The 22,133-nt window shown below is 33.4% G+C and overlaps 1 protein-coding gene across 5 annotated transcripts; it reads left to right on the top strand.

Moving 5' to 3' along the window:
• Positions 1 to 170: 170 nt before the first annotated feature.
• Fam76b (family with sequence similarity 76 member B) lies at positions 171 to 20,480 on the top strand. 5 transcript variants are annotated; one of them, XM_047516742.1, is made up of 11 exons: positions 613 to 1,092; positions 1,397 to 1,461; positions 2,300 to 2,354; positions 3,391 to 3,546; positions 5,426 to 5,625; positions 9,204 to 9,251; positions 9,440 to 9,520; positions 10,167 to 10,302; positions 13,344 to 13,445; positions 15,251 to 15,282; positions 17,818 to 20,480. In XM_047516742.1, exons 1-10 carry the CDS (start codon positions 988 to 990, stop codon positions 15,263 to 15,265), a joined length of 963 nt encoding a protein of 320 aa, XP_047372698.1. In that variant the 5' UTR covers positions 613 to 987; the 3' UTR covers positions 15,266 to 15,282; positions 17,818 to 20,480. The 5 variants fall into 5 exon arrangements, with proteins under 5 accessions (XP_047372697.1, XP_047372696.1, XP_047372698.1 ...); XM_047516741.1 differs by lacking the exons at positions 613 to 1,092; positions 15,251 to 15,282 and adding an exon at positions 171 to 577 and having other exon boundaries at positions 10,170 to 10,302; XM_047516740.1 differs by lacking the exons at positions 613 to 1,092; positions 15,251 to 15,282 and adding an exon at positions 172 to 577.
• Positions 20,481 to 22,133: the final 1,653 nt, after the last annotated feature.

The following is a 22,133-nucleotide window of genomic DNA, read 5'->3' as shown; positions in this document are numbered from 1 at the left end:
GACTTTTGGGCGGGGCAGATTTGAAGCGGATTTCGCGCGTCGAGAGCGTCAGGCTCTTATTGGCCAGCGCCTTCCTCCCTTTGTGGGCGCTTCCTGCGTAACCGGGTCTAGGGGTTGGGGGGAGCGGCCGAGTGACGCAATATCCCCCGCAGCCAATCAGGGTTGCGGAAACGAGGCCGAGAAGGAAGCGGATCCGCGGTCGCGCAGCTAAACCGCATTGAGCTACCCGCTTCGTCTCCCTCCGCCGCTATCGGGGCCTCAGCGGGAGCGGCTGGGACAGCGTCACTGGGTGGGCTGGGGCGGAAGTGTAGGCGGAGGGAGACGGCGGCGTCTGCGGGGCCTGGGGCTCTTGCGGCGAGGCCCTGGTGGGCAGAAGGAAGGGGGAGGGGGTGGAGGAGGAGTCCGCGGCCCGGGCGGCGGCGGCGCCCGAGTTCTCCGTAGGGCCCCGCCTCGGAGCGGGCGGCCGTGGAGGAGGAGATTGAGGAGCAGGATGGCGGCCTCGGCCCTGTACGCCTGCACCAAGTGTACTCAGCGTTATCCCTTCGAGGAGCTCTCCCAGGGCCAGCAGCTCTGCAAGGTCCGTGGGCACCGGGCGGGTGGGGTTTCCTTTGCCTTATCCCGAGGGGCTGGGTGCCCGCTGGAGGGCACCCCGCTCTTCGCCGGCGCCTAAGGGTTTGGGAATCTGGAGCCCTAGCCTCCGCACCCTGGGACCCTTTCATCCGAGGGCCTGGGCATCAGGTGGGAAAGACCCCTGAGGCGAGACAGCATCCCACCTTCTTCCAGGCAGTTCAAGAGGGGGCCGGGCCCCATTACCTTCCGAGGGTCTCGGGTGGGGCTGAGTGAGGCAGCCACCTGTCTTATGCCGCAGAAACCCTGGGGTGGAGATATTTTCATTTTGGTTTTCTGCCTGGTCTGTCCTCTCCTTCCACCAGGAGGCAGGGGACGGTTTTTGCACTTTCTTGCTAGGAACCCGAAGCCGCAAAGCTGATGGCATCCTTCTTCCCTGTCCAGGAAAGCGAAGCGACTGGTTTGGGAACAGAATGCTCTATGATTTGGAGCTCCTCCCATCCCATTAAAGCCAGGATGCTGTCTGTGAGCAACGGTGTAAAATAACAAGTAGTTTCACATTTAACCAACCCTTGAAATCATCTTTGACAGCTTTCATAATTTATCTGTAATATATCCCACATATCTAATAAAGACAAAGACACCTACGCCTTCCCTAAGGAATTATGTTGTGATTGGCCACTTACATGAGTCACCCAATTGTTTACATTGGGGACCAGGTTTTATTGATGTTTTAGACATTTGATTAGGTTGGATAATAATTTTCTACCAGAAAAGTGAGATTTGGGACTTTAAGATAGATGCTGACTACTGTATTTTCTTATTACAGGAATGTCGGATTGCACATCCCATTGTAAAATGTACTTACTGCAGGTCAGAATTTCAACAAGAGAGGTTTGTATACTGAACAGTTCTTGATTGTTAACAAATGTTGCCTAAGGAATACTTGGGGATTATAATCCCATATTCGTGTAATTTTTTTTAAAATGCCTTAGTCTCTGAAGTTTTAAGTTATAAACCTTTTGTATATGGTGTGACAGAGAATGTTGACAAAAAAACACCTGGTTGCTATTTTACAACTAGAGTTCAGTGTATACATGAGGAAAAGATGGATAAATTAATGAATGGAAAATGTATAACCTTGATAACAAAAAATGTAAATATAAACAATTGCTGTTGAGCTCTAAAAAAAATGGGCAAAATGCTAATGGACCTGAGAGAAGATCAGTAGTGTTACCAAATGCCTTCGAAGTGTGAAGTTGAGTCACTGGTTTGCAGAAGAATAGCACAGACGTTTTTAACAAGCGGTTCCACCTTGAGAACACATACAAGAAAGTAGCCTAAGAGAATAACAGATTTCTTCATGAGTAGGTGTGGGCATCATAAATAATGGAGAATGGCTGAGTGGAAGGTTAGGTAGGCACTGATAATCCTGTGCATTAATAGTGGTAAGTGTGAAGATGGTAAAACTAGAGAGGAGACATAAGAAGTTTTTGCTTTGTTTCCTTTACAAAAAAATACCTAATACAGAAGTATAACATTTGTCTTAAGTTAATAGAAAGAAGTAAATTTGGATGAAACAACTCTTTAAAAAACAATCTTTATATTTGTCTTTTTTGAAAAAAATATGTGGACTAAATTAAAAGTTTTGGGTACTATGTTAAGTTCAACACTGTATTTATTACCCCAGAAAACTACATAATGCGATTATCTATATATAATTTCCTTTCAGCAAAACGAATACAATATGTAAGAAGTGTGCTCAAAATGTGAAGCAATTTGGGACTGTAAGTATGTCTTTTTTTTTTTTTTTATAACTAGTCAGTTGATGTTTTTCACAAAGACACACCTTTTAGAAAGTATATAGTGTTATGTTCTTATGTATTCCAACATATCAAAATACTTCATAGGAGAATAGTCTTATGTCAAGGCCACATTTAAAAGCAAACTATGTGCATTTTTTAAGTACTGTATTTTTATTTTCAGTGTGATATTTTTAAAGTTATTCTTTAAACATTCAAATATAGCAGATTTACTGAGAATCTACTTAACCATAAAATTTGCATAAACAAACTCTTTTTCCTCTTTAGAAATATTTGTATATGATAGTATAGTACATGTACTTATTCACAAGTTATGACGATATGTTAATAAAAATTATCTTATGTTTGTATATAGCCACTATTGTTATATTATGGCAACATTATTTATTATTGGTCAAAGTGTTGACCTTAATACTATACTAATCAAAATTGTCTTTTGAATATCCAAGTAAATCAAGATTTTTTATTATAATTTAAGTTGAACATGATTGCGTCAATTTTTTAAGTTGAAGATTGACCTATATTATATATTTCTTACTATGTATTCCTGTATATGATAACAAGTTAAATTTTTTGCATAAATGATATGGTAATTAAGCTAGCCAGGATATTATTATTATAAGTTCATTCCTCCAATTTAAATATATGAGATTTTTTTCTGTCCCTGTGTTCCTTTATTTTCATTCTTCAAGGCCTTTTTCATGTGCAGCTTTTGTATGATATAACATACTATACACATCCTGTTTCTCATCATCTTATTATTTAAAACTTCCTGTAGAGTAATACTGAGTTTCATGACTCTACAGATAAATATTTATTGAATGAATAGAAACATGATAAATGTTATTAAATATGGCAGATGACATATTTGAGAGGAAAAACAGTTTTTTTACCTTAGTTTTCTTAAATTTTCCAGAGTTCAGTTTATATGTGAGGAATTTTATGCAGCAAACTTGAATATCTTTAAATGTCTCAGTTAAAACATATGTCTGCTTTTCAGCCCAAACCTTGTCAGTACTGTAACATAATTGCAGCATTTATTGGTACCAAGTGTCAGCGTTGCACAAATTCTGAAAAAAAGTATGGACCACCTCAGACCTGTGAACAGTGCAAACAACAATGTGCTTTTGATCGGAAGGAGGAAGGAAGAAGAAAGGTGTGTTCTATTTATGTTTTGGTGTCTTCCTGAAATTAAATGAAATACCAAACAAGCTAGAAATTATAATTGATACAGTGGTAAGATATGATTATTTTTGGGTCCTGAAAGCAGATAGTTAGATGAAAGGGTAAGAATAGTGAAAATAGTGAATTTTCTCCTTGTTTGCATCATATGTGGATTCATGTCAATCAATCAGGATTACTGTACCTTACAAATTTCAATCCTGGCATGGTCGTACACACCTATAGTTCCAGCAACTTAGGATGCTGAGGCAGGAAGCTCACAGTTCAAGACCAGCCTGGGTAACTTAGTGAGACCTCTATCTCAAAAATAATAAGAAAAAATAATTCTGTGGTGGCTATTTTCCACTATTTGGTTGTCCCCCATATGATTTCTGAGACATTGTCATTGAGTAAATCTTTTCACCTATTTACCTTTTGCTGGTTACTTGAAGTTGCTGGTGTGAAAAAAATACCTGATGGCACATTAGCACATAATATTCAAAGTTAGTCTACTGCCTTTTGATATGGGCTCATATTTGAAACCATTGTTTGTTTTTCTCTACCTACAGTGACTTAATAATTATGTGTATGCATGTGGCATTCTTCTGCTGATCAGCATTCACACAGGCCTCCTGTTGTCTATCAGTTTCAGTTGACTTGGAGGATGATTGTCTCTTTGAGGGGCTTCCCCAGGTCCCCCCACAGCAATGTATGTACCTTAGTTGTAAGACATGTCCCTCCAGCACTTCTCGTGTGAAAAACAGAAGACAGAAACTATTTTATAGGTTTTGTCTTAATTTTAGAAAGAACTCTCCCTCCCCGTTGACTCACGTAACAATTGATTCTCATTATTTGCAGTAGTTAACATTCTTTAAAGTTGTCAGGAACACTGAATTGGTGAAAACTGGACTGTAGTTCTTAAGGGAGATACAGGATTATGTTCCTATGTCTAGTCATAACATGTTGGACAGTCTCACAGTACATAATCTTATTTTGTTTACCCTTGGAGACGCTTTATTGCATAAATAGATGACTGATTAATTTAATTGAACTCATTACCAACAGTGCTAATGATGCCTGAATAAAGTTTATCTAAAAACACGTAGTTTTTCATAACGCACATCACAGCCTTCTTGAGCATAGGAACACCATGTCAGCACTAGTATTTGGAATTGTTAGAACAAAATCGCAAATAGAGCACAAAAACTTGAAAAATACAGCACTAGTGAAAAGGACAGTTTATAGTATATAATCTAGAACAAGAAGTAGAATGTCACCTGCTTTTACTGGGAAATGTGTATTGTCTGGTGGCACACTTTTCAGTGCTATGTACCTGCTGTGTATGTATGACTACAGATATACTGCAAGTATTGTATTGGGGATTACAGATAAATTTTAGCAAAACAGCAAATCTGCAAGTATGAAATCTGAAAATAATGAGAATCAATTATATTGTTCAAGCTCTCCTGTTTTTCTATAAATTCACAATTCTTAACTGTTGTGGGAAATCCTTTATCATTTTAATTATTACACAGTGACTCGTGACTCGAGTTCAGAATAGATTACTTGTAAGTATGTCAGGAATTTATACTGATTTTGTAGGAATAAGAAAAAAGTTAAAATGTCTCTTCAAAATGTAAAATGCCTCAAGACTAATGGAAGTTCATAACATCATCCTCACCAGTTTTATAATCTTTTAAACAAAGTTTGAGAAAAGTCTAATTTGGCTTCCATTTTGCAAAGATCTGTGAATGTATGTATTCACAGAATTTTGCACATATTTGTGAAATATAACTAGAAGTTGAGCAGTCTGTCTTACCTGGTTTCATTTGCAGACAGATAAAATACACTTAATACAAATATTTTCTTAAAAGGTTGATGGAAAGTTACTTTGCTGGCTGTGTACTTTATCATACAAGAGAGTTTTACAGAAGACAAAAGAACAAAGGAAGAGCCTTGGATCTTCACATTCAAATTCTTCATCCTCATCTCTTACGGAGAAAGACCAGCATCATTCTAAACACCATCACCACCATCATCATCATCACCATCGTCATAGCAGTAGCCATCACAAGTAAGTATGATGAAGTTAAGTTTTCTAAATTCCTTCCCAGCATTTTAGTGCTATATTAATGTTTACTTGCCAGTGTTAACTATGTGTTAGTCTAGTTTTAATTGATCACGGTAAGCTTCTTGAGTATCTTAAACTGTGTTACATACTATGCAATGTGTGAAATTATACATATGGAAAATGTTTAGCTGTTTATCATAATTATAAGGGTATGACATTTAGGGAGTCAGTATAAAATGATTGTACATGAAGTCAAAGTAGAAATACATCAGAGTTAAATACTTCAACTATTTCAGTTTCAAAAGCCTCTATTTTTTCCAGGGGGTTAATCGTTGGATTTTTACTCATGAAAATTATATTTATACCAGTTGTCATTAATAAGTTTTAATAAAAACAAATAAACCAGTGACTGGGAAAAATACATCTAATCTTCTTGGCGAATACATTGTAACATTACCATTTGTGACTTAGCAGAAAGAAGCCGTGTATGTGTGTGTATGTGTGTGTGTGTGTGTGTGTGTGGTGGGAGTTGGGGTATGAGGAATTGAACCTAGTGCTTTGTGTGTGCTAAGCATGAGCTCTACCACTCCACTGAGCTGCCTCCCTGTTACCTGTGAATACATTTTTTTTTTTAAACTAGGGATTGAACCCAGGGGTATTTTACTACTGAGCTATATCCCCAGTCCTTTTTATTTACTTACTTATTTTTTTGGCAGTTGTAGGTGAACAGATGCCTTTAATTTTTGTTTATTTTTATGTGGCACTAAGAATAGGAACCAAGTACTCTTGTCACTGAGCTACAGCCCCAGCCCTCCTTTTTATTTTTTTCTTTTAAGGCAGGGTCTTGCTAAGTTGCTTAGGATCTTGCTAAATCGTTGACGCTGCCCTTGAACTTGCCTCAGCCTCAGCTTCCTGCCTCAGCCTCCAGAGCTACTGAAATTACAGCTGTGTGCCACTGTGCCCACTTGTAGAAGCATTCTTAATTTGGGGGTCACCAAAGTGTGAGAAATATTTTAAACTAGTGGTACTTTGCTGTTTTTTAAAACAAACACAGTAGTAATCCTATCAAAATACAAATACTGCTTGATTTTTAAAAGTGACTTGGAGTAAGGAGAAAGTTATGTAGCAATAATATTTTAACTCTGTAGTATACTTTTTTAAAATGTGATTTTAGTTTCATGGAAAAATAATATTAAAATACAAATCAAATGCATAAACACAAACAGGAACAAGATGCATACCCATTTTCAAAAGAATTTATTGTTTTTTGCTTAATTTTACTATGAGTGTTTTTAATTTCAGATAGTTATTTGAAATATTACAGAAAACAGATATCCACCACATTTTAGAACACAGTAGTTCTGTCCAATTAAGATTTGGTTATAAACTGGAAAATTCTGAGGATTTATCAAGGCACTATGTTTACTTTTACCTTGTTGTATTTTCTAGGCATGGTAGTGGTTAGACAGCAATGCAGTGAATTCTAGTTTGGCACTTTTGAAGAAATTTTGTGATCATTCTATCCGAGTATCCTAAGGGACGAATGAATATGAAATGTCCTTGTTTTTGGTTCTTGCTTTAAGAAAAAATATGATGGGATAATTATATACCATAATGGCATCTGCTGAACTCACTCCAAAAACTCTTGCCAGAATCTCTTTTCCTTGTCATTTGTGGATAGATTTGACTTAGCATGATATGAAAGAATGCAATCAGAGTATATTTGAAAGATCAAATGAGGTGGCAGTAACCTAATCTTTGGAAAAGAATAGCAGATTTCTAAAGTAAAGGGGAAAAGAACAGTCTTCACTTTCAAATTTTCTTTTCTTTTGACTACTTAAGAAATACAAACACAGTCATTACTAGGTATCCCTGGCAGTTGGTTTCAAGTGCTCAGTTCCCTTATTTTAAAAGGTACAGTTTTTTCACATACCTCTGCATTTCTTTTCATGTACTTAAATCATCTCTAAATTATTTACAATACCAATGGAATGTGTTACATAAATAGTTGCTGTACTGTATTGTTCAGAAAATGAGAAATCTGCTCATTGAATGCAGACAACAACAGTCTTAACTACATTTTCTGTTCACAGTTAGTTGAATCCTCAGATGTGGAACCTGATGATACAGAGGGCCAACTCTTCCATTTTATATTTGATGGCCAAGGGACCGTTTTATGAACAGGCAGCCAGTTTTTAGGGGTAAATTGCAGAGATCAGAACAAATATGAGGAACATACATATTGGGATAGATGGTGATTGGTGTACAGGGACAGCGTGGTGGTGGTCGCAGCAGTTATGGTGCTAAGTTCAGTTTGGATTCAGGAATGGTCACCCTTCAGAAAACTAAGATGGGGGATCCAAGTGTTTCCAATAAATAATTTTAATGTGATTGTTCTCACTTCAGAATCTAATTAGTGCTATTAACTGATGTGTGATTATTTGGCTTCCTAGTGCTTATACTGTTAATGAAATACGTAAAAGAATTCCTCAGTAGAATTGCCGTTCATTGACACAAAAGAGTAACTCGGGTCTATAGAGTTACAGCTGTGATTTCCCCAACTTCCTATTTATTTAAAGGTGATTCTTAAGAACATGGGTTGTTTTTTACTTTGGCCTAAATATCATCTATAGCTAAAACAACAGTGTACTTTATACATGTGTAAACGCATACATATTTTTAGGTTGTATGTGCTAGCACTGTACTAAATGCTTCTGCCCTTGTAATAAATATATTATACCCATTTTACAGATGGGGGAACTGAGACTCAAGAATTTTGAATAACTTGCCCAATGCACCCAGCCTACGAGTTTTTATCTCTCTCAAATTTTATGGTATCTGGTTTGCAGGAGATACTGTATACATGTTGAGTGAATAAAGACATTAGTAAAGGATTGACTAAAGTGCAAGTGCAGAAGGAAAAAAACACAGGATTCATAATGAATCATAAATTATTAATATGGCAAAATGGAACTGACATTATAAGTCTAAGTAAAATAATTTTTTACTATATTGTTTTCAGCATGCCTTCTTTAGATTACTAACTAAAGAAAAATCTAAAGAGAGGATTCTCAGGAAAACTAGAAAAGTATCAAAGGAATTAAGATAGTTCCTCAACCAGCAAGATGCACTATTCTGAGCAAATTGAGTTCCTTGAAAGAGTCTCCATTTTGAATTATTAGAAAAATCTTAACTTTAAAGATGCAGATTTTGTGTATGAAATACTAAGGGCATCTGAAGTAATTATAGAACTCTGTTATAGTTTTTATGTTTATATGCCCCAACCCTTGGTATATTAGATGGAATTATGGAGCTCCTGATGAAAAAGAAAATTCAGTCTCTACCATTGTATGTTTTTAAAAATTTAATGTGGTTAGTAGTCATTTGATTAGTATTTATTCCATTAGAATATAATTTATTCAATATAGTATTAGCCTGAAAACTTAATTAAATATACCTTTCTCTGAACATAAGATTTATAGTGTTTTGTTTATGACATAATTTGATTCTATTGGAAAAGAATGTTATTAAATATGTATTAAATAAATGTTGTTATCAGATGTCATTTATGTGTTTTTCAGAATCAGCAGTCTAAGTCCAGAACAAGAGCAGGGACTGTGGAAACAGAGGTAAATATATTAACATATTTTCTGAAATATTTGAAATATATTCTTGTAAATGTGATATTCCTTTCACTGTCACTTAGACTTTAAAAGTATCAGTGTGGCTCCGTAATATTTTAGGGGAAGAAGAATAACTTATCAATTGATGCTTCTGCTCTTTTTATCTAATTATTCTTATTAATGTTTGGTTTCAGCCATAAATCCTCTGCAGCAATTCAGAATGAAACTCCAAAGAAAAAGCCCAAATTGGAATCTAAGCCATCTAATGGAGATAGGTAAAAATGAATTCCTTTAGTGCTGTAAAAATTTAACTCAGTTGAACAGTTATGGTTGATTGCCAGTTATTATTAGATAAAAGAATAGAAACATGTGTCTTCTACACTGACTTCTTCGAGTCACATAGAAGCGTAAACATCAGTTAAGAAAATTTTAATTTTGGCAATAAGAAAGTGGCACTAAACTATGTTGTTGTAGTTGGGAATGAATTTGGGTTTTAAAAAAAAGAAAACATTGACTAGAGAACATTATCTTAATTGTTCTTCAAAGAAACACAAATCTTGATTGTGGTATTTTAAAATTGACCTACTTAGAAAATGTTTAGATTTGAAATATTTTGAGTGTGACTTTGTTTTAGTTCATTAGCCAAAAGTTTGCTGATGTTACTGTACAAATTGGCTGCCTATTGCTTTACACTAGAAGTATTGACCCCCTAAAAGCTAATACTGAATTATATTTCTGCAGGTGTATGTAATGTGTGCCATTAGTAAGGTAATTTGCCAGTTGCATCCATTTCTGTCAGGTACATATTTTTTTGCATTAGCCTTAAGGATGTTTGTGGAATTGTCTAATTTATGCAATTTGAACACATGCTAATTTTTCTTCTACTTTATTTAACTGTGTTTTACCTTTTTTTTTTTTTAGTAGCTCTATAAATCAGTCAGCAGATAGTGGGGGAACAGACAATTTTGTCCTTATAAGTCAGCTGAAAGAAGAGGTGATGTCACTTAAGCGTCTCTTACAGCAAAGAGACCAGACCATTTTAGAAAAAGATAAAAAGGTAAGAATGTGGTTCACTGAAGCCTACTTAAGAATAATGTCTTGGGCTGGGATTATGGCTCAGTGGCAGAGCACTTGCCTAGCATGTGTGAACCCTGGGTTCAGATCTCAGCACTGCATATAAATAAATAAAAAAAAGAGGTCTATCAGTGACTAAAAAATTATTTAAAAAAAAAGAATAATTTCTTGACTATTGCTTGATAATTGTAAATTTTCCTAAATAATTTGGTAATATTTGTCATTCACCATTGTTATAAATTAGAATAGCCCAAGTTAGAATTTAAACCAGCTAATGAAGATAAGTAAAAATGATCTTTCAAAATTTTTGTGATTCTACAATTTAACTGAGAGCTAATTTGAGTAGTACTAATTTCACAACATTAGTTTTCACTAAGCATGTAATTTTAAAATAGGTCTAATAACCTAATAATTTGAAAATGTGATATGATTGGAATATTCTATGAGTTCCTATAATTTAAGAAAGTAATTGAATATACTGTAATATACACTGATGTGTTTTTATCAGCCCAGATCAAATAACTCTTGATTAGAAGTAATGGTAAGAGAATTTCCTGTGTGGTACTCACTTGTATTAGGTATCTAAGATCATTTTGTAGAGAGTATACTTACTGATACTTAGTTTCTTAGATAAATTAAGAGGATATCACATATGTTTTCTGTTTAGGGGAAAGAGAAATGTTAATAGAATTACACATTTAAGGTGGTCTTATGTCATGGTATTAGGATAATAGAGGGCAGGCATGGAGCAGAAAATGAATTTTGAAGATATTTAGCCATACTCAGGTTCAAACTCCAATTCTATCATTTTCTTTGTGACCTTGAACAGAATATTTCCTTTTAGGCCTTTTTTTTCTCATTTAAAAAATAAAACCATTGTTGGTACTCTCATGGAATGTTTGCAGTGATTAAATGAGTCTGCAAAGTGTGCACTATAGCTTGTCTAAGTCCTCATGGATGCCATTACTGATGTTTTGTCAACTTTGAGGATAGAACCTACTCTTGTACTTGTTTTGTTATCCCAGGGAATGTAGTTTAACCTATATTAAACAAATGTCTTATGCAGTAGGACATTAAAAACATTCCTTTTAAAAGTATAAGGCACGTTGGGTATGGTGGTGCACACATGTAATCCCAACAACTTGGAAGACTGAGGCAGGAGGATTGCAAGTTTGACACTAGCTTCAGCAACTTAGCAAGGCCCTAGCAAATTAGTGAATCCCTGTCTCAAAAAAGCTCACTGTAAAAATACCCCTGGGTTCAATCCCCAGTATTCCCCAAGAAAGATAACACATGATTATAAATTCATACATGAATTATTTATCTCTGAGACTTCATAGTAGCAAAACTTGAGCCTGAGCTGGCTTTTACTTCTGGCTTTCAACAACTTTTTAAATTCCATTTTCTCACCCTTTAATGGGATTGTGTATTTAAATACATTTGTACCTTTAAATTCAGTATAGGAAAATTATAGTTCTTTTTGATAGCATTTTTTAAAATTAATGCCTTTTTGGAAATACTTTCTATACACAAAATTTTAGAGAAACTTTATTGTACAAAGTCAAGTATATCTACATTAACCTTGAAAAAAGATGAAAATGCCAAATTTATTGCAAAATAGCGAAGATTCCAAAACCAAGTAATACTTGTGTAATACTGACTTATTTAGGTGTTTTTCCCTCCTCTAGTATAACTGTTCTGTGTTAGAGTAGTTGGTTGAAGTTGTTTTGATTTTTCTTAGTGTTCCTTATTAAAACAAAAATAAACAATACAGGATTTGAAATTAGAAGTGTTGTAAGAAAAATAATTATAAATCTAGAATAACTACATGTTTGTAACTTTTTCTTTTAAATCTAAGGCAAGTTATTTTTCTGAATTTCAGTTTTTCAGTGACTTCTAGAGCTAGACACTACTAGGTCATGAGGCTATAAAAAACAAATAGTACACAGTCTTTATATTACAGAAGTTTGTACACTGGAGGCAACTACAATGTAATGAATAGAATAATTATCTTAGTTGAGGGTGTGAACTGGCATTTCAGAATAGGAGTTCTGTAATATGGAAAATAGAGAATTTAGTTATTCTTTGAATTTGATAAAACAAGGGATTTTATTTGGAAAGATAAATGTCAGACATTACGACTTTGTTTTCACTGTTGTATATCTTCAGGCTTACTAGGTACAGGAAGAAAACAAAAAAAAATTAAATCTTGCATTGTGAAGAACATTTGAGAATAACCTGAAGCAGCTTCTACATATTTCTTATAAATTATGTAACAATTTGCTTTTTAATTGGATGAGATATTACATATTTGTGTCTGTTATTTATATTTATGAAAAATTTGTCATGCAGTCTTTGCTTCCTCAAGCCACTAATTTTTTTCTTATATTTGTCTAATTTAGCCTAAATATTTTGGTAATCATTTTTTCCTTCTCATTCTACATTAGTTGTATTTCTGCGCTTTGTTCTCCACTTTTGCTTCAAGTACAAATGTTACTATGGTGGTATTATGTACATAATCCTGTGCATAAATATACAAATAAAAAAATTTAAATTTAAAAAAAAATACAGCTCTTGATTAATATGACCATTCATTCCTCTTTATACTTACACATTGTGAAACTTTTTTCCTTTTACCATTGAAAGATTATTTTAATTCAAAACTAGTTTAAATGTTTACTTTTGCTTATACTAACATATGAAGTACATTTTAAATCAAATGCTTCTTAAGATATTAGCATAAAGTTTTTCTGTTAGCTTACCAGTAGTCTAGCTCTGTCCACTGAAGCCAGAAACAAAAATGGCAACTTAAGGTTAATAAAAGCAGATAGAATTCATCATTTCACAGAACAAATTCTAACTAAGTTATAAAACTCAGGAAAATGTTGTTAACATCTACTTTTAAAAAAACATGAGGAATATTTATATGTGTATGTGGGCAGATAAGACAGATATATATATATATGTATATCCCTGCCATATACATATATATATATGTATGTATCCCCTCTTTTATTCTTTCAGTTAACTGAACTAAAGGCAGACTTTCAGTACCAAGAGTCAAATTTGAGAACAAAAATGAACAGTATGGAAAAAGCTCACAAAGAAACTGTGGAACAGCTTCAGGTAAATGACATTATTTATATAAGTATCAGACAAGGAGGACTAAACTTTGATAGTAGCATTCATTGACTTAGATTGGTATTAGTATCTATTTTATGTATATGTGACTTTGTAAGTTTTAATCTTAACCCCTGTAAAAGTTATTGTTTGAAATCACTCAAAAGGTGAGTCAGTTTATTAATCCTGAAAACTTTTGTGTTAACTTCAAATGGAGTTTTCAGAAGAGGTTATAATTGGGATATGTTGATCATTGGACTAAAAGCAAGAAACCACATTCATGAAATTAATGAAACTAACACGAAAATAAGGTTTTAAGTTGCATTCTTTTTTCCTGTTTCCCTCTAGATAATAGAAAGGGAAGTTGATATAGAAAAATCAGTTCTCAAGGACCTTGAGTGAAGGAAATTTATGCTGTGTGTGATGATGGAAGTCAAGAGAGTGTCCTTAATCTGTGTACTTTGCAAAGTGCCAAACAGTGACTCCTCTATGCCAACAGCTAGTCATCTACCTCAGTCTCATAGTGTGGCAAAGTACAGTAGGCAGAATTTAAATAAAGAGAATAGCTGGTAAATCAAAGAATCATAGTAGTAAAGCCAGTAGAACCTGATGTCTGGCATTCAGGAATGGTGAGCATCCAACTTGTGATTGTTCCCTTAGTATAGCTTTAGTCTTACCTATGTTTCATACGTTTAGAAATGAAACCACACTTAGTTAACTATGTGTTCTCCGATTTATATATTCTGATATTTGTAGAACTAATTTATTAGTAACAGTTTTAAGGTTAAGAAAGTAAGTCTTAAAAGCATAGATGAGGCTAGCACACAGACTTCAGATTAATGGAAGAGTACACCTTTGAAATGAAGGAATTAATACCTACTTATTTTTGTTTTAATATTTTAATATCAAGAGATATTTGCTATTTCTGTCTTGTGGTCTAGTACTTGTCAAACATCTTTGCAAGTAGCTTAAATGGAGTAGAATTTAGGTACCTGTTGAAATTCTAGATACAGCTTATTTGGTTTTAAACCTGATTTTACTATTAAAGATTTTAAATAGGAACCTCATGAACCTGGAACATCGTAGGCATTCAAATTATTTGTTGAATGATGATTTATGGAAATGTCCTTCTGTCCTGAGAAATTGCCCACACCATATATTGAACTTCTTGTACATTAATTATTGTTTTTCACCCACCATCCAGTATTTTTAGTTTTATGATATTCATGCTTATTATTAATGCTGAATGATTACATGAAATATAATCTTCAACTGGATGATCTCTGATTTAATGCACTATAACCAAAGCTCTGAAGTAAATCCAGAATGAAATAACTGTGTAACTGTGAGCAGTAGTTAAGTATGGTTTAACTTAGTACTCCCCACTGTTAAAAAGATCATTAAAAAAAAAAAAAAAACAAAAAAAAACCATAGTTGTAAGCATAAGAAAACCCTCTTTGCTTCAGCCTGATTGCTGCCAGATGTTTGGTAGCTGAATTTTCATATGATATGGGAGTAGTTGATATTTGTATAGAATTAGGATGTTTCAACATGATTTTACATGTGTTGTTTTATTTGCTTCTTAATTAAGTGATATACTCATATTTTAGATGAAACTGTGTTTACATAATTAGTAGGTATAATGACATAGAAACTTACATCTTCTACCTTTTTACCTGTTCTTCATTGGCTCTCACTACCCAAGTTACTCAGGTTTTCTATTTCATCCTCATCTTCCCTGTACCTTTTGAGTTATTGCTAGAGACATTCTGTCGGAGCTAAGTGCCATCTTTTTACCCCACTCCCTTTAGCAACCAGTGTACTAGTAGGATTCACTACTGAGGTGAGTAAACAGTTTTTTTTTTTAATCTTTTTGTGATAAGGAATCGAATTCTGTAATATAAAATTTATCTTTCTCTAATAGCTCACAAAATATTTTTAACTATCAAACCTGAATATAACCCCAAAAATTGTGTGAAATAGTCCTTACAAACCAAGAATACCAAGTAAAATCTGTGTTAATTTAGTACTTGAGTGGCTAAAAGGGCAAAGGAACCATTTGAATGCCTACTATGTACTGGTCATTTTATTAGGCTGTTTTATATGTTTGACTAGTTCTTTTGACTAATTTTGAAGTGGGTAGTTGAGTTTCTGTGTTACAAATGAGACGTTATACTCCAGGTTACTTAGTAGGTTAGTGACAGAGCCAGAATTTAAAGTGGGATCTGTGTAATTCTTAATTTCAATCTTGTTTCCTTTAGGCAAACATTTAACTTGCTTTAAGAGTTTCTAAATAGTTTCATTGACTTTGGCAGAGTGCATAATAAAGAAGAGTTTTTAGGATAAAACATTTAAAAGCATAAGGATTTATGTTTTAATATACTCTAATTAGAGTAAGAGATGCACCGTTTATCCTAAAGGCTTTTTCTTATATAGTTTATCAACAAATATGTTTATTAGTAATGTGACTTGGGCATCTAATTATATAAATGCAGATTGAAAATTGGCAGCTAAATCATTAATAGAAAAAAGTGCTTACAAGATCTAATTTTTGATTTCTTGTAGTTAGAATATAAAAATTATAAATTCTTTTTAAAATTTCAATGTGATTCAGAAAAGAATTTGGAGACTCATTTTTTAGCCATTTGGTATATTAGTATAAACATTTTTATATAAATGTATCTTGCAGAGATCTGGTAGAGACCTCTTTGTAGACGTAGCCCTTCATTACTTTTAATTTTTTAAATTTCTGTTTAACTTTCCTATTTTCAACCAGTAGGTCTATTATAGTTATGAATTAAATAATATGTAGCTAACAGTGAAAAATTTTAAACTACCACATTGACTATAAATATTCTGCTGAATAATAAATTGAATGAATGTGAGTGTGCTACTTGATTTTCTTCAACTCCCAAGCATTCTTGCTCCATTTGTGGTTGTTTTTCAGGCTGTTTAGTTTTAAAGGGAAAATAAAACTCCTGTTAAATTTTGATGATTTTCTAGATTTGAAGTTAACATTGAATTTGAATGAAAAGTTATTATCATCTTACTTATTTAATAACTACTGAATAGGAATACCTCATTCATCATGCAGCCAAACATAAAAGATGATTTGATTGCACATGTAAGAGAGCACTGAGAATACTTGCATTTGGGAGATCATACTTGGGAAGAGTTTGGAGACAGCCAGGGAGTAGAAATACAAAGCCTAAAAAAGGTTGATATTTCATGAAGCTACTTTAGGTTGGAATATAGAGAAGGCAGAGTATTATCTGGCCATACAAAAGCTAAAAATTAAAGTAGAAAATGAAGCACTAAGTTTAAAAGAAGCCTGTCTAAATAGAAAAATTTAAAACTGTGAGTTTAAGTGGTTTTCAAACAGCCAGAGGAAATCTTTTTAAACTTTTGTTATTTTAGGGCAGAGCTTAGGTTCTAAACCATTTTTATCACTGTTCATATTTTGACTCAAAAACTTGGCAAATGCTTGATTATTAATATATTTGTACATACTACGGATTCTTATCAGAATTTCCAAAGTCAGGAAACTGCATAGAGTGTCAGAGGCAGTCAAAATATGAAAATATTTACTAAAGTACCTACTTAGGCAGTCCTCCTTACTAAACACTAGTGATCCCCTAGCAATGATGGATGGGACATTTTATAATGCAGTGCGAATTCAGTTCAGGTGGTTGGCAAAGAGAAATTTTGATCTTGGTGAAAAAAAAAATTAGTCTTTATTGAAATTAAAAGCACTAATGATATGAAATTGCTTAGATCCTACCAAGCCAGTGCCAGATGACTATATGGCAATTAAAGAAACATAAGATCAGAAAGAGTGGTTCTATTGTGTACTTAAACAAGAGAGAGGCCCTTGATGAAGTTATAAAGGGGATAATTTTTACAACAGTTGCTTAGGCAGGTTTTACAAGATGGTAGAAATCAAATGAAAGAACTCATACAACTTGCTGAGAAATATTTCTCCAAAATCAACACTTGGTTCATCCTTTGATTTTTATTAATTATAAAACAGCTTATTTATAATTTTTATGTTATATTTTTCAATAAAGGACCAATTTTTTCGCCTATTTAAAATTTGAACCTTTTAAGTGTACTCATTTTGTTGCCTTTTTTGTGACCAACTGTATCTTTGGGCAAAAATTATTTTAATACTGACACTTAACCAAAGTATCTGTTAACCCAATCTAGATTTTTACTTCTACCTCTTTAATCTTAAAAAGAAGAACCTAAATACACCAACTCTTTCATTTGATATGTTAGTATTTTTATAAATATTTTATTATATAAATGAACAGTATTCTTCAAGCATGACTTAATAATATTTCATACTTTTTAAATCTTGAATTTTTGTCTCTCACAGGCCAAAAACAGAGAACTACTCAAACAGGTTGCAGCATTGTCCAAGGGTAAAAAGTTTGACAAAAGTGGAAGCATACTAACATCTCCTTGAAAAAGTTATTTATTTAGTGTTTCTGCTTATAGTGTAAATTTGGGAGAAAAAATTCTGTGAAGCCCTTAAATTCTGTGTTGTGGAAAAATATTTTTGCACACCAAATGAATTGGCGTGTTTCCTATTCACTTTTGTAATTGATATACAGCATTTTTTAAGTTGTAAAACATTCAAATAAAACTTCAACTGGTTTGAAGTAACTTTCTAATTATTTGATATCCAGGAAATTTTTGCCAGCAATAGTATTAAACAGTTGTAAAGGAGTGCATGAGTAGTGCTCTTTCTAAAATGAAACATGCAATAATAGAGGTAGGTAAGGTTTTAGGAAGTCAAAGAGCAGGGTTTTTGGGGTTTTTGTTTAACACTATGCTAATTTCAGAAAAAAATAGTTTCAGTTTAGAAATACAACAACTTTTAAACAAGGATAATGGGGAACACTTTTTTTTGGAATTGTATTTTTACTTTGCATCTACACAAATTTAGGTGAGAATCATGGTGCTTTTTTATTAAATGAACTTCAGAGTATATGTAAATATGTTTTTAAAAGTTACATCATTAACATCAATTAGTAACCTAGCATTTTCATTATTGGTATAGGATTAATGTTTATTGTACAGTATCCAAGGTAAAATGTGTTTTTGTTTTGTAAAAACTACTGTAGATTTTTACTTACAAGTGCCTTTTTGCCACCTAATGTTTTTATTTATAGGAATGCCGATATTTTGTACATACAATTTGTTTTAAAATCATGTTCAATAAACGTTTGTATATAAATATATATGTATAGAAGCCTATTTCAAAAAGAAATAAAAGTTGCTAATAACGTTTGAGGTTGCATTAAAGAACTAACTGATAATACATATAGACTTTAGGTGATTTATGGTTGGTTTTCTATGTGATAAGGGAAGGTGTTGGTCACTGAATTCATTTAATTATGTTGAAGTATTTCCCTAAAGATTTAATTTTAAATCATTTCTGATAGAGCGTTTTTATTTTTTATGTTATGTGGCTTCATGTTCATAGTTTGTGAATTACTTGTTTTGCTTTTTTTATATATATATGTGTGTGTGTGTGTGTGTGTGTGTGTGTGTGTGTATATATATATATATATTTAAATTTCTTTAAAGTTTATGTTTCTGCAGTGGTCCATATATCTGCTTTCCCCATAACTTGTGGTTATCTAAGTTAATATTTATGTGCTCAATACTTATTTTGTAAACTTAATGCAAATCTGGGAAATTAAATAACTTTATAATCTAATCTGTGCTTACCTTTGAATAAATTGAGTCTAATGTTCAGGCACTATTTATAAGTAAATTGTCTCAAAGTCTTCAAAATTGCCTACAAAAGGTTAAGATAATGTGGGGTAGCTTATATGAAGTTATTGACTAATATTCTGATCTAGTTGTTTTCAGTCTGTAGTGGGAATTGATCTACTTAATATCAGTTCAAATTTTTAGTTCAATACTAAAACCTCAGGCTTTGTTAGATACACTGTATAGAGTGAAAGAGTTAGTTCTCTTAGGAATTTATGGACAAAGATAAATTTCTAGTAAATTTTAAATTGATCTGTTTTGAAGGTTTGGTTTTTAAATGTTGATTATGAATTCCATATCAAATTGGCTTTCTTAATGTTATTATAGCAATTCTTTTTAACATCATTCTTGTTTCAGTGGATTATTCTGTACTTGCTCATTGATAACGTATCTTTGTCCAATTTGGAAAAACATAATTTAGGGTAATTTTCAAGAAATAGTAAATGATTGAATCAGCCATATTTGGAAAAATTAAGCTGGTTTTTTAAAATGAGACCTTCATGTAGTAATCTTAAATTTAGTATTCTCAACCATGGTAGATACTGCCTTAACATGAGTTTTAATGTCTGCAATATTTGCTGAATTCATAAGGTGGTCACTACCTTTCTTTAAAAATTGTAATGTTTTATATTCTGGTTTCATAGCCATTTGTCAATCCACAGTGATCATTATGATTCTACAATAAACTGTATGATGGTTCTTATACCTTCTTGGAAATGCTACACAAGAAAATCGCCCATCTCCCATTAGCTGAAGTTAAAATAGAAAATCAGTTTAAATAATTAAGCTTTGTAAATTTCAAGGCTAAAACCATTTAGGGGCTTCACAGTTTTTAATCCTAATTAAATACCTTCTCTATTTCATGACCTTATTTTCTAATTTAAACTTTTTGCAATTGTATAAACTAGTAATTGAGTCCCAGTCCTATCTGTAGTGTATTGACATAATGAGCTGATATTCCTTAAATGTGGACCTGTAAGGAGATACTATGGTGTGCTGTATTGTGCTTCTAGCCTGTTTTCCACAATTAATTAGCATTTACCAGTGAGGGTCATTTTGGCTCAAGTAATTTGTGTATTAATAGCCTGTGAATATTGCAGTCCTTTTTAGATGGTATTGGTCTAAATAAGCATTCAGCAGTGAACCTGTTAAACTGTTCACATGTATAGACTATTGAAATACTGTACTTGTACACATCTGACTGTTGACATTTTGTACTTTTTTCTAAATCCAATATTTCACAATAAAAACTTGTCAAAAGTTGTATGTATTAATTTTCTATTTCTGTTGTAACATTACCACACATTTTGTGGCTGAAAACAACAAAACTAATTATTTTACAGTACTAGAGGCCATAAATCTAAAACTGGTCTCACTAGATTAAAAGCAGTGTGTTGGCAGGACTGGTTTCTTCTGGAGGTTCTAAGGGAGAATGTGTTCTTTTGCCTTTTCCAACTTTTAGAACTGCTTCCCTTGCAGTCTGTGAGCTGTTGACTTCTTCTGTCTTCAAAACCAGAAGTGTAACATTCGGAATCTCTCTGCCACCATCATCATATAGCTTTCCCTCTCTTCCTTTTTATAAGGACCATAAAGGACATCATTGGGTCCACCTGAATGAACAGGATCATCTCTCCATCTCAGTTCCTTAATATGGTCATATGTGCAGAGTCCCTCTTGTCCTGTAAGGTACCATATTCACAGGTTCCAAGGACATTCAGCATGCACTTCTTCAGGGACCATTACTGACCCTACCATTGACAACATCCCCCCACTACCTTTTCCCATTTTAAAATCTCAAAACAACAGATATGTGAGAAATGGTTCAGGCCAAGCCTTAATTAGAAATCTTTTTCCTATCTATTCAGTCCACTTTAGTACAAGCTATTTGGTGTTTTTTTTTTTTAAATTGAGCTATTCTTTTTAGATATACATGACAGTATAATGTATTTTGACATAACATACATGGAATATAACTTCCTATTTTTGTGGTTGTACATGATGTGGAGTTACATTGGTGTATATTCATATATGAACATAGGAAAGTTGTGTGTGATTCATTCACTGTCTTTCCTATTCCCATTCTCCCCTTCCCTTTATTCCCCTTTGTCTAATCCAGTGAACTTCTGTACCCCTTTCCCCTTGTTGTGTATTAGCATCTGCGTATCAGAGGGAGAATTCAGCCTTTGGTTTAGGGGGATTGACTTATTTCACTTAGCATGATAGTATCCAGTTCCATTCATTTTCCGGCAAATGCCATAATTTCAGTCTTCTTTTGGCTGAGTAATATTACATTGTGTAAATGTACCACATTTTCTTTATCCATCTGTTGAAAGGTACTTATATTGGTTCCATAGGTTGGCTATTGTGAATTGAGCTGCTATAAACATTGATGTTGCTTCGTCACTATAGTATGTTGATATTAAGTCTTGGGTATATGCTGAGGAGTGTGATAACTGGATCCAACGGTGGTAACATTTCAAGTTTTCTGAGAACTCTGTACTGCTTTCCAGGGTGATTACACCAATTTGCAGTCCCTCCAGCAATGTATGAGTGTACCCTTTTCCCCATATCCTTGCCAGTATTTATTACTTGTATTCTTGGTAATTGCCATTCTGACTGGAGTGAGATGAAATCTCAGTGTTTTCATTTGCATTCTCTAATTGCTAGTGATGATGAATATTTTTCATTTGTTGACCAGTCATATTTGAGCTATTATTTCAAATAACAGAGAAAGCTAACTATAGTGTGTGTTTGTTTAAGCTTTGGAAAATACCTAAGTACCATGCCAGGCTGCTTAATGGGATTAAAAATTGAAGACATGACTAAGTAACATATACCAATTGGGAAGACAATATGCATGAAAAATCCATAACTTAGGTATTATATATTATAATAAAAAGCTAATGACTT

This window comes from Sciurus carolinensis, chromosome 11, assembly GCF_902686445.1.
Source record: "Sciurus carolinensis chromosome 11, mSciCar1.2, whole genome shotgun sequence".
Classification (NCBI taxonomy): domain Eukaryota; kingdom Metazoa; phylum Chordata; class Mammalia; order Rodentia; family Sciuridae; genus Sciurus; species Sciurus carolinensis.
Note: the sequence above shows the minus strand (reverse complement) of the source record. Positions and strands in the feature narration are given on the sequence as shown.

Bases quoted from the DNA above. Each gene is read 5' to 3' on its own strand.
- Fam76b (XM_047516738.1), top strand. From the start codon at position 988: ATGGCATCCTTCTTCCCTGTCCAGGAAAGCGAAGCGACTGGTTTGGGA. The intron at 1,093-1,396 runs GTGAGCAACGGT...TTCTTATTACAG, and splicing joins TTAAAGCCAGGATGCTGTCT to GAATGTCGGATTGCACATCC. The intron at 2,355-3,390 runs GTAAGTATGTCT...TCTGCTTTTCAG, and splicing joins ATGTGAAGCAATTTGGGACT to CCCAAACCTTGTCAGTACTG.